Source organism: Macaca fascicularis, chromosome 7 (genome assembly GCF_037993035.2).
Source record: "Macaca fascicularis isolate 582-1 chromosome 7, T2T-MFA8v1.1".
Taxonomy (NCBI): Eukaryota; Metazoa; Chordata; class Mammalia; order Primates; family Cercopithecidae; genus Macaca; species Macaca fascicularis.
Genome location: NC_088381.1, coordinates 88,550,647 through 88,564,020, shown reverse-complemented (window position 1 = coordinate 88,564,020; position 13,374 = coordinate 88,550,647). Strand labels below are relative to the sequence as shown.

Genomic DNA, 13,374 nt, shown 5'->3' with positions numbered 1-13,374 from the left:
GGTCTCCCTTACTTGGAACTGTTTAAATAAAGCATCTCCTGGTGAGTTGGGCCAGCAGAGCCAGGAGGGAGGGTCTCACTCTTGGTCATGCAGAAACCCACAGATTGACACATGGTCCACTTGTGCAATCAGCCTTTTTATCTGATGACTTGGCTGAGCAACGGATACCCAAGGACAGCCCTGCTGCTCTTTCTGCTCTAAGGACTTTAATTCTAAGTCATCCTGTGTAAGACAGAGTTTTGCTGGTTGGATCTGGACTCTGGATGAAAACTATATGCTGCCTGCAGAATGACCACAGATTTTGTAACTGTCCTCTGGCAGGCCCCTAAATGACTAAATGACATGAAGGCAGGCATCATAGTTAGAACAAATAGAGCCACAGAGGGCTGTTTGCCCAGGAGGAACTTAGCTTCCCTTTCATTGTTAGTAATATCCTTGGTTCTCTCTCACACAAATGCTCTCCATCTCATCCACCACGCTTTGCTGGAAACTTGAGCTACTACTTTCTTGGGGTACAAGATTCTGTGGATAATTAAAACAATCTGCTCCACATATTTGAGGGAGTTTTTTCTTTTCTCCTCTTGCATTGAATCCACTTTCTCTTAAGTCTTGCCCTCATTATTGCTTCCACTTTGTGTAAAGTTACACAACCTAAAAACACATTGAGGAAAGTTGTAAAATCTGGCAGACAATGTGCATTCGGGCACGAACGTTTGGTGTCATGAAAGATTCCAACCTAGCACTGGGTATTCCTGTGTTCTTTTCAGCCTATGGTATTTTCTAAAAAACAGTGTGTTTTGGGTTGTCATTCATCTTCCTGATAAGTTTCATTTTGTGATATGAACAAGAAAATGTTTCTGTATTTACAAAATGAACATTAAAGACAGAGCACTGTATTCCTGAAAGTATAGAAGTCAACTGTACAATTTGATGCACAAAGCATCCACTTATTCTTGGCCCTCAGAGAAACACAGGAAAGTAATTGTAGATATAAATTGAACTACAATGTGATAGAGGTAATTGCACTTGTGTGAACATGGTTTCATGGGGACACTGATGGTGAAGGAAATCACTTGGCTTGAGAAACAAGGAAGACTTCCAAAAAAGTTTCATTTCAGCAGAGTCCTAAAGGATAAGCAGGGGTTTTCAGGGGCTTTAGGGAAGAGATGAGCATTTTGGGCACAGGGGGTGATGTGGGGAAATTGTACAGAGGTGGGAAGTGAATTGCAGGGGTAAGACCTGGGTACTAACAGATGTTAAATCTCTGGTCTAGCTTTGAGACTAGAAAATGGAAAGTAGACCCTTAAATGATACCATATACCTTCCAGGAGTTAATCTGCATAATTTTTCTACCCTCCAATTTTCCTGTCATTTAGAAATGCAGTAATTTTATCACTGGAGTCCCTAGGTAAATGTGGACACAAAGGGGACCTGGTGAGGACTCAGTGTGCAGCTAATAGTGCTCTGCCTTGAAGTCCTGCTCTGGCCGACATTCATTAGCAGCTTTATCATGAAGTGAGGATTTTTTTTTTCACGTATATTGTGTGGTGATCATTTTTGTAGGTGATGAGAATGTAAAGGTGAATGATACGTAGAGTATCCCCTCTGTGATGCTGACAGTCACACTGGGTAGAGAGACTTGCACTCAAGTGTCTATAGTATGAGGGAAAAGACAGAGACCGCAGCCCCAGGGCATGTACTTGGCTAAACAGTGTTTCTTTTCAGCATACACCGTGCTTTTTTAATGTTTGGTTTGGAAGATAAAGCTGGACATTGGAATAGTTCACTAAAGGTTTTCATCACTGTCTTATATTTAAAACTCACATGATGTTGGTTGGTGCACTGTTAGTGCTGTGTCACTTAGAGCTGAGTAAGAGCTGCGTCTGTGGAAAGCGCCTTAGCTCAGGGCCGTTCTCTGACTCCATCTCTCCTTCCAGACTTTTATCCTATCTGTTCAGTGATGACACCTGCTTGGCTCCTGGAGACATCTGTGCTTATGATGCATCAGACTTATTGAAGTGTCTTAAGAAATAGCTCAGACCATAACCAGCCCAATTTGCAACCATATTCATCCTTTACAATTGTGGAGGGTTTTTTTTTTTTTTTTTTTTTGAGACGGAGTCTTGCTCTGGTCACCCAGGCTGGATTGCAGTGGCGTGATCTGCCTGCAACCTCCACCTCCTGAGTTCAAGTTATTCTCTTGCCTCATCCTCCTGAGTAGCTGGGATTACAGGCTCTCAATACAACACCTGCCTAATTTTTGTATTTTTAGTAGAGATGTGGTTTCACCATGTTGGCTAGGTTGGTCTCAAACTCTTGACCTCAGGAAATCCGTTCACCTTAGCCTTCCAAAATGCTGGGATTACAGGTGTGAGCCACCACTCCCAGACACTAAAATTGTATTTAGAACATGCTCATGAGGTTTTTCTGATTGTCCCTTGTGTAGATTTCCTGTGTACATTTCCAACTACCTTCATTTGCCTGCAGAACTAGTACACATGATCTACTTTGATATTTATGACTTTGAGAGAACACTGTTTTATATAAAGCAGGAGTAAAGTATAAGCCAACATTAAAGAAAATTCTCTGTTATGTTCTCTGTAATTGAAACAAAATTCTCTGTAACTTCAGCATGATTTTGTCTTTAACAGACACAAGGCACTTCACCCGGGCTCTTTATTTTATTGGCATAACTTGTCTTGCAGCCTAATTTAATGACACATTTTCAGACCTGATCCACACTTCCCCTGAGAGGAATAGTCAGAATTATGCCCCAGTATTAACTCATTTTTTGGAAACCAATGAACATTGTAAAATATCGTCCCAGGCAAAGACTTCTGCATTTGTGGTAAAAACCACTGTTGAGTACACTGGATTGATCAATGTCTTTTTTTACATAGCATTTATGTGCAAAAATGTAATGTTCAATGCTTGCAATTTCTTCAGCCCCAGGGTACCCTTGCAATATTTGCTCTTAACTTGCTGACAGGAGGTACCAAACCATCAATACCTTCCTGCACACAGATTTTCCTAATGCAGCAGTGGCTATCTATGGGAAAGACAATGCACACTATTTGCTACGTTGGTGCAAAAGTAATTGCGATTTTTGCCATTAAAGGTAATACAAGATTGTCATAATAATATGGTGCAGGTTAATTAAATTGCACCAAATGGAATAATGTTTTACTTACCTAAGTTCTAAAGATATTTGGTGTACTGAGCTCTTCCTGGTCTCTGGAACCGCAGAGAGGTGCTCCTAGACCTGCCTTCTTGCGTGGGGCCTCCTGCATATCTCCTCTGAAAGCCATTGAATAAGTAGATCTGACACCTTTGATGCAGTTTCTGGCATGAAAGAGGGAAGAACTAAGTCTTTCTTCTTTTTCCTCAACTATAACAAGTTCTTTCCCTACCTGGAAAGGGAAGCAATGGAAATAGAGCTCTGATGGAATTATGGAGAGGTGTGTCTTAGGAGGGATGAAAGAAAGTGTGTTTCCTAAGAACCAGAAAAACTGCATTCATGTCGCATTGCATATTTTAAAAATATTTCTTTTTTTTCTTTTTTTTTTTGAGATGAAGTGTCACTCTATTGCCCAGGCTGGAATTCAGTGGGGCGACCTTGGCTCACTTCTAACTCCACCTCTTGGGTTCAAAGGGTTCTCCTTCCTCAGCCTCCCGAGTATCTGCGGTTACAGGTGTGCACCACCACACCCAGCTAATTTTTGTATTTTTGTAGAGACAGGGTTTCACCATGTTGGCCAGGCTGGTCTTGAACTCATGTCCTCAGGTGATTTGCACGCCTCGGCCTCCCAAAGTACTAGGATTACAGGCATAAGCCACTGCGCCTGGCCTTATTTCTGTTTATTGATACAGAATAGGGGTACATATTTTCAGGGTACATGTGATAATTTAATACATTCATATAATATGTAAAGATCACATCAGGGAAATTGGGATAACCATTACCTTAAATATTTGCTGCTTCTTTACATTAGAAACATTCAAATGATTCTCTTCTAGCTATTTTGAAGTGTACAGTGGATTATCACTAACTATAGTCATCCTCCTGACCTATCAAACACCAGGTCTTATTTTTTATATCATTTCTTATATTTGTACCCATTAAGCAACCTCTCTTTATCCCCATTGCATTTTGAGCGCATAGATGCATTTGCTGAGATTTCAGAGCTCAGAGGAAATTAATTATTATATAGGTTAGTGTCTCCGTAAATGAAGTTGTTATATAAGTCTTGTGTCACAGTGATGTCAGGTGTAGATTGTGTATAGTCTTGTCCAGATACCAGCTCTGACTTTTTCTTTTTCTTTTCTTTTGTTTTTTTTTTTGAGACAGAGTCTCGCTCTGTGGCCCAGGCTGGAGTGCAGTGGCGCCATCTTGGCTCACTTCAAGCTCCGCCTCCCGGGTTCACGCCGTTCTCCTGCCTCAGCCTCCGGAGTAGCTGAGACTACAGGCGCCCGCCACCGTGCCCGGCTAATTTTCTATATTTTTAGTAGGGACGGGGTTTCACTGTGTTAGCCAGGATGGTTTTTATCTCCTGACCTGGTAATCTGCCCGCCTCGGCCTCCCAAAGTGCTGGGATTACAGGCGTGAGCCCCCGCGCCCGGCCAGCTCTGACTTTTTCCATTTGAGACTCTTACTGTAAGAGTTGTCCACGGCCAGGCGGGGTGACTCACACCTGTAATCCCAGTACTTTGGAAAGCAGAGGCGAAGGGATCACTTGAGGTGAGGAGTTTGAGACCAGCCTGCCGACATGGCGAAAACCCATCTCTACCAAAAACACAAAAATTAGCCAGGCATGGTGGTGTGCACCTGTAACCCCAGCTATTCAGGAGGCTGAGGTAGGAGGATTGCTTGAACCCGTGAGTCAGAGGCTGCAGTGAGCCGATATCACGCCACTGCCCTCCAGCCTGGGATACAGAGCGAGACTTCCTTCTCAAAAAGAAAAGAAAGGAAAAGAAAAAAAAAGGAATTGGACGGTTACTCATCATCTCTATGCCTCTGTTTCATAATCTGTAAAATACAACAACACATACATTGGTTTGTAGGGGAAATTTAATGTGGCAAGTTGTGTGTGTGTGCACAAAATAATGAAACATGTAGCATAAAACATTGCAAAGGAAAAAGAAATCTTCGTAAGGACGATCAGTCTTAAGCCTCAGGGTGTTAGTGTAGTATCTGTTACTGCACTATGCCCTCTGTGGTGTTTGCAATAAGACAGTATGCTTGTTTCTTTTCCTTACTCCCCAAAGTGAAGGCATTAGAACTAGAAATCAGGGTTTTGTCCCATGGTACTGGGATTACAAGCATGAGCCACCATGCCCAGCCCCAGCTAGTTCTTTATAGCAGCGTGAGAACAGATCGACACAGTACACAAGAACACATCCGTGTGCTGAGAGGGTGGCACACCCCAACTCCACAGGGACAGAAGATCCTGCACTTAGGACCCTTCCAAGCCTTGCCCCATTATCTCCCTCTCTGTACCTTTAGTATAGCCTTTATGATAGATGTGTAAACCTAAGTAAAGTGTTTCCCTGGGCTCTGTGAGCCATTCTAGCAAATGATCAAACTGAGGAGGAAGTCATGGGATCCTCCAAACTGTAGCGTATCGGTCAAAAGCACAGATAATGATCTGCTACTTGAGACTGCTAGTCTTGTGGGATGGAGCCCTTAACCTGTGGGGTCTGCATTCATTCCAGTTAGTGTCACAATCAAATTGAATTGTAGGATACCCAGCTGGAATCGGTTGCTGGAAGAAAGCACCCTCCCACCTTTGGTGGTCAGAAGTGTGAGTGTGAGTATGGAGGAGAAGAGCTGATGTTTCCTCGACTGGGAGAAAGAAATTTCTGTTGTTTCAGCGACTCATTTATGGTATTTTGTTATAGGAGCCTGGGTAGATTATTCCAGTGGCCTACACCATTCTTCTTTCTCATTAACAATATATTTTGGTAATACTCCATGCCAGTAGCAAGAGATTAACGGTACTTTTTTGGATTTAAAAAATGCTGCATAAAATTCATTGTAAAGATACATAATCCAATTTAACCTGTTCAGCAGGATATATTATTTGTTTCTAATTTTACTATTTTAAACAATTCTGAATGGTATATTCCGAATGAAAGACCAACACCGAACCCCATACATTTGTTATTGCATTGTGGTTAACAAGTCACGCATGTACTATCCGTGTTCCTAGGAACTGCTGTACTGAGGCTCCTGCACATCTGTGAAGTGTGGGAGCTGTGGGTGAAAAGAGTAAATCCTTCCAGTTGCATGTGTGTGTCACTTAACCAAGGAATCCTGGGGAAGTAAAAGTTGTCAAAATAAAATATCAACTGTAGTGGAAGAACGTCTCTGTCATTTTCTGTAATGAAAAATCTGGTAACATCTGTGCACTCAGATTCAGAGTTATTGGGTTAGACTCTAGTCCTTAATACCAGAAAGGGTGAACTTAATACCTATTTGTATATATGGAGGAAAAACATAGACAGTGAGACGGGTAACTGACTTTTTTTCATTTTCATTTTGAGTCTCTTTGCCTTTGAGATAACTGCTTATTACCAAAGGATTTTGGCAAATTTTTCTCTCATTTGTAAAACAGCATATAAAGAATCCTTTCTTTCTGATGATTAACTGTGGCCTGTTTCTTGGCCCCACTCCAGGTGAACGTGATGTCACAGAAGAAAATCCATCTCTGGTGAATTGAGAAGTGCGCTGACCTGGTGAATGTATGTGCGTTCTGGTTGATGGTGCCATTTTGGTAACATCTCCTGGTGCACCTGGGAAACCATAGGTCATCATGATGGTGAATTTTATATTTCAAGTTGCCTGGACCTGTGGGTGCCCAGATTAACATTATTTTTGGGTGTGTCTGTGAGGGTGTTTCCATAAGACTAGCAGTTGAATTGGTTGATTAAGTAAAGTAGGTTGCATTGCCAGTGTGGATGGGGCTCATCCAATCTGTTGAGGGCCAGATTAGAATGAAAAGTGGAGAAAGGAGGAATTCACCATTTTTCTTGCCTCACTTCCAAAGTTAGGACATCTTGTGTCATCGTTCCCACACTTGGGTTGACATCTATGTCATCAGCTCCCATGTTTTTCAGGCATTAGGACTTGAACCGAATTATACCACGGGCTTTTCTGGGTCTGCCAGCTTGCAGAAAGCAGACTGTGGGACTTCACCGACTGCATAACTGGCTGAGCCAATTTCTCATGATAAATCCTTCTGTATCTATATTTCTGTCTGTCTCTTTCTACATACATCTGCTATGTTTCTCTTGATGACCCTGACTAATAGAGTCATATTTTCTAAATCAGTGGGGATGTGTGATAAGCATGTAACGTACTCAGTTTCCCAGATATTCATTTGGGTAACCTGGCTGGCCCTATATGCTAAATTCTCTCACATCACCCAGTTTTACATCCATGTTATCTTTCAAACAATGAAAATGTTGAAGTAGTCAATTGATCTTCTTTTGAAATCATTGTAGATCAGACGTGAGACAAAAGTGACAAGTCTGTCATAATTCTACATGCATATTAATATAGAAAAACATTTATTAACCAAAATCAAGTTCTAGTTCAGAAACAAGGCTATTTTTCATAGGTAATAGGAAATAGGAATGTGGACAGAATTTCTATGCTCCTATCCCTACTAATTGCCTCACTTCCTTAAGTAATCAGAGTGGAAACACAGCTCATAAAATGTGAGTATCAGCTGGGCTCAGTGGTGTGTATTTATAGACCCAACTACCGGGATGTTTAAGGCAAAAACATTGCTTGAGCCCACAACCTCAAGTCCCCTGGGCCGCATAGGGAGACCTCATCTCTAAAAATGAACTAAGAGGCTGGGTGCGATGGCTCAAGTCTGTAATCCTGTCAATTTCGGAGGCTGAGTAGGGCGGATCACCTGAGGTCAGGAGTTTGAGACCAGCCTGGCCAACATGGTGAAACCCCGTCTCTACTAATAATACAAAAATTAGCTGGGCTTGGCAATGCATGCCTGTAGTCCCAGCTACTTGGGAGGCGGAGGCAGGAGAATCACTTTAACCTGGAAGATGGAGTCTGCAGTGAGCTGAAATTACACCACTGCACTCCAGCCTGGGAAAATAAATAAATAAATAGATAAATAAACAAATAAATAAATATGAACCAAGACAGAAACAAAAAGTCATTATCAGGCAAAACTGATTACAATGTTTAGCCTAAACCTCTCTCCTCTTCTGTCTTCTGCCCTGAAAATGGGGCCCTCTTTCCCTTTTGGAAAGTCAATTCACGGATATCTTGAAAGACAAAGCCTGTTGTTTTTTCATTACAATTGCTTGATCTACTCTGATATCCTTGAACATTGCAGGCTACTCTGCTGGTGGAGTCTCATATTCATGAATCCCAAGTGTAGTCATAATCTCTGCAGGAGTGTCTTTCCAAGGTTGATGATTTGTTTCCTTGACCTTCCATTCAATCCCCACCTAAAGACATCTGCCCTGATATGGTCCCATTGTTAAAAAGTAAAACAAAGTGAAAACAGTAGCATTGTGAATTAACCTTCCTTCTGTCCTGGACTTTACAGAATGTGTTAGAGCTGGTAGTTGAAAAAACTAGGGTTTGTTTCCCTGGCGAGTAACAAAGACTCTCTATGAGAACGTACGTTTTGATAAATAAAAGTTTTGTGACTTGGTTCAAGTAAGAAGGTCACTGGGAGGATTCTCCAAAGCAGCGTCTTCCTGAGGGAAAGTGACAAGAACATTCTATGGGGTGATGGAGAGGGCAGAGAGAGGGTGTATCATCACATATAGAGGAGGAGTCCCAGTTGCCCAGACACAGTGAGTGATTCTGCCAGCACATAGTTCACATGTTATGGTAATGAGGCTCCTGACTGAGTGGAGACTTATAGCATGGTAATGAGGAAAGTTCATGCCGGTTTGTCTGTAAGTTGCTGGGTTATGCCAGGAGCTGGTTCCCACCAGCAAGCTTGTATAACAGGCTGATTGCTCAAGTTGGTTAAATTCTTACAATCCCCGGAGACCCTCCCTGCCGGCTTACAGAACAATTAACTGCATTTACTCCTGCAAGACTTTCTGGAGATTTGATATTAAGAGAATTTTATAAAATCAGACATGGGAGGTTCAAGGAAGAGAAGTGGACTCTTAGGGTCACGTCTTTGGAACAGGCTGATGTGACCACTTAACTTCTCTAATGGTAGTCTCTGTGGTGCTGGTCTTGGACTCAGGGCAATGAGAAAATCTTGGATGTCTACTGCAGAAGGGGTAGTGAGTCCAGCCAGGGTTTCCTGATGGTCAAGCACAGAATGCTTCTTGCTCTTGTTTGAACTGTCTCACTCCTTGGGAGAGGGGAGCTGCCTCTGACCTCAGCCCAGTCCTCAGCATGGGGATGGCAGGAAGATGATGTAAAAGGCACGGAGGGGCTGGAGAGAGGCCATGGCAACAGGAGGGGAATAGCATGGGGCTGTACCATGAGAGGATGATGGTGCGATTCACTGAGATTGGAAGACTCTTGTTTCCCTCTCCCTCAACCTGTGGTCCTTCACTGGGGCCTTGCTTCCACTCTTGTCTCCCAAATAATTGAGTTCTGCACAGCAGCTGGACTGATCTTTAGGCAATATTTTTCTTGTATATGACATGCTTGATTTGTTCCCCATGAGGAACGTACTTTATTCTTCCATCTTCACAGGCATGAAGGGTCTGAACCTCATTAACTCCTATCATTAATACTCATGGCTATGACGATCTTGTCCTGACCAAACACCTTTTGTGCTTCTAACACGCCGAAACTCTATCCATTCAGGACTATTTTTTAAAACTAAAAATGTTTTATTACATTAAGTAATAAATGTATAAAAAGATGCAAGTAATTGTAGCCATTCTCTTTCAGATGTTTTAATCAACTTCTTGTAAACACAGAACCAAAAGTCTACTTACAGCCTTGATATTTGTCAGGACTTTTGAACTGTCTTTCCCCTTGCTGGGATGATTCTCTACGTGGTGTCTGTATGACTGGCTGCTTTTCCTCCTGTTCCGATTTCATTCTCTGAGATGGGTCTTTCCTGGTGACACTCTGCCCTGTGATGTCTGTGGCACATACAGAACCTCTATATCGTGCTGTGCTGTGTAATTTTCTGTGTACGATGCTGTGTATTTTTCCTCCTGACACTTAGCAAAATTTTGCATGCTTAGAACAATTTTGTATGTTTATTTTTATCCTTGTATAATGTGGCCCCAAAAGAGCAGTGACCTGTCTTGGTCTGTGTTGCATCAACACTCCCTCAAACTGTGCCTGGAGTAGATGTCTGCTGGATGAATGAATGAGCGAAGGAATGGATGACAGGAGAGGGGATGAAGTCACAAGGTGGAGAGGGCGTGGGGGCATGTGGGGACTGATCCCTGTGTCCTGTGGTTTTAGATATGAGGCATCCCTGACTGAGAAGACACTTGTGATCTGGTACCTGAAACAAAGAAGGTCCACTCCATCTTTCTTCACAGGAGGCGTGGCTCCAGCTTTTGGTGTGCCACCTTCTCCTTCGGCTACTTTGAGGGTTGGGAAGACTGCACTCACTTCCTGACATGCTCTATTTTACCTAGAGGCAGTGGATTCTGTTGAGCACTGAGATTTCCCAAACCCAGTGTCCCTGTGCAAACTTTTAAGTTCACAGCCCCACCTTGGAGAAGCAAGATCTCAATGGCTTCTCCCGAGGAGAGACTTCAATACAGCTGCTGTCTGGTGCCAACGAGAGTCACTGTTACTGACATGGAGTCATCTGAGGAATGGAAATTGCTATTTCTGAGAGTCTGGAAGAGGAGCAGAAATATAGAAGTCAGAAATCTCAGACTGAAGGACCAAGGTGCAGATCTGATGGCATTGTATCTCTGTTGTATTGTGAGTCAGGCCTTTCAAAAGGACCCACTCTGTCCCCGGCACAATCACTTGAGTGCTGCACCTGTCCACAGCTTGCAAGAAAGGGCTTCCCCTTCCTGTTTCTCATGGATTCCTGAGTGAATGAAGCCTTGTAATGGAGGCCAGGGCAAGGGCTCTCATTATCCATTTCTTCTCTCTCTGGGTCTACAAATCCCTAATTCTCGAGGCTGTGCCCTACCTGACAGGTGTTGAATGAACCCTTTGACTCACCACTGGGGACCACTATGGAGGGCAGAATGGGCAGGAGGCAACTCAGTTTCATGAGTGCTCCCACTTCCCCGTCCTCCTCATTCCCCTTCCTCTTCTCACGTGACCAGCGGCTCCCCATCTCCAGGACATGGAAGTTTTGGGAATGATGGCCACCTCTCCTCCAGGCAGTATTACAATCTGTCCCTATTGCTGTCTGAACAATTTATCTTATTGCACATTTGACTTAAACCCTGGTTCCACCTGCAGTACAATTGCTGATAGCTGGAGATTTGATGTGCTCATTTAAAAGAAGTATCTCTGAGACTAAACTTGTTTTTATCTTGGTTTCACTATATTTATAGCATTCTTGACTCTTTCTACTTTTCTTTGTTTTCTATCATAACATTCAATTCTATCAAAATTTATCATTCATAAATCATAATGAAACATGCATTTTCAGTTTATTCACTGCAGCTCTTTTTTTCTTGGTATAGAAATCATGTCAATAAAAACCATAGTTGGACCATAAAGCATCAAATGGGACCTCAGTATCAAATTGGTCTCAATTCTGGAATACAGCTAAAACAAGTGGAGATCTGTACACAAGTTACAGGTTGGTGTTAGGGGAGGGGCCAGTGGATGGAAAATTGCTTAGAGGAGATACCAAGGCTAGGGAGACCAATGCTAAGTTGACTCAACTGGATTTTTTTTTAAGGCAGGCCTGGAATCAGGTATCACATGGAGGACGATGGGGGAATTAAGGAATTTGATCAGATATTAAGTGTGAGAGATTCATGAAAAACCCGTATCACTAGAGCAGAGTTTCGCTAAATGACAGCAGAGCGGCCGACGAAGACACACAGACATTTCCAAATGAATTTGCACAGCAGCTTGTTGGAGGTTCACAAGGCACTTCAGTTCAGGAAACCTGAAGGGGTGTGGAGACTGAAGAGGACAGATGCTGATACCCAGGGTACATGGAGGGATGGGATCTTGGCTATGATTGAGGAGCTTGGCAGATGAGTGATGATGAGGAGTGCTGATACAGGAGCTTAGATGATTCTGTCCAGGAGTACTGGAACCACTGGATACTGTGGAGGATCCCGTGGATCTCTGTTTTCACATGCAACTACATAGAAACTCTGTCCTTGTCTGTCTGCATACTCGCAGGTTGAAACATTCTGTGCACCTCTATTTATGTGTTCACACTGGAGTAAAGGCACCTGGACGCTACTATGATGACAATTTTGGAGAGTTCTGTTATGAACGCAGGGTATACTTGGGTTACGACAAACATTAACTACATTTGCAAAAGTTGTACGAAGAAAAGTATTTTGCTTTTCGCAACACCGTTGATACTTGTTAATTACCCGCATTGCAATGTTGCATGAAGGGGGGTTCATATTGATGTGCTGGATGGCAAACCACTGAGCCCTTGTAAACTCTGGGGGTCTGGCATGGAGTGAGCCCTCCACACCCATAAGCCCCAACAGAAGAAGCAGACAAATTTGGGAAGTGAACAATTTTGGAACCATGTTTCCTGTAAGAAAAGAAGAGAAGTAACTACTCCCTGATCTGGTCTCGGCTATGACACACTCTGTAGTGTCTCAACCCACAGGCCCTTCTGCTGCCACTCTGGGGTCCCATTACCTTTTTCTTCCGGTCCCCAGAGTGTGCCACATCTCCTAAGCACTAACTTCAGCTCACCTCTCCCTGAGGTGCTGCCCCGTCACTGTTCCTCCTTTCCCAGCTCTGGGGATTGTTGACTTACCCAGTCTCTGAGCTGCAGCTCCTGTGAGAACTGATCCAGCTGGTTGTTCTGGGGTTCAGGGGTCTCCCTTGGCAGCTGGTCTCCCTTACTTGGAACTGTTTAAATAAAGCATCTCCTGGTGGGTTGGGCCAGCAGAGCCAGGAGGGAGGGTCTCACTCTTGGTCATGCAGAAACCCACAGATTGACACATGGTCCACTTGTGCAATCAGCCTTTTTATTTGATGAGTTGACTGAGCAACGGATATCCAAGGACAGCCTTGTTGCTCTTTCTGCTCTAAGGACTCTAATTCCAAGTCATCCTGTGTAAGACAGAGTTTTGCTAGTTGGATTTGGACTCTGGATGAAAACTATACGCTGCCTGCAGAATGACCACAGATTTTGTAACTGTTCTCTGGCAGGCCCCTAAATGACTAAATGACATGAAGGCAGGCATTGTAGTTAGAAGAAATAGAGCCACAAAGGGCTGTTT

General features: G+C 43.2%; 1 protein-coding gene across 1 annotated transcript; it reads right to left on the bottom strand.

Annotated features, from left to right (window-relative positions):
* Positions 1-11,837: 11,837 nt before the first annotated feature.
* LOC135971933 (eosinophil cationic protein-like) lies at positions 11,838-12,982 on the bottom strand. Its single transcript, XM_065548573.2, has 2 exons — positions 12,906-12,982; positions 11,838-12,674 (listed from the first exon to the last, which is right to left on the bottom strand). The coding sequence occupies exon 2, from the start codon at positions 12,667-12,669 to the stop codon at positions 12,187-12,189; it is 483 nt and encodes a 160-aa protein (XP_065404645.1). The 5' UTR covers positions 12,670-12,674; positions 12,906-12,982; the 3' UTR covers positions 11,838-12,186.
* Between the last annotated feature and the right edge of the window lie 392 nt (positions 12,983-13,374).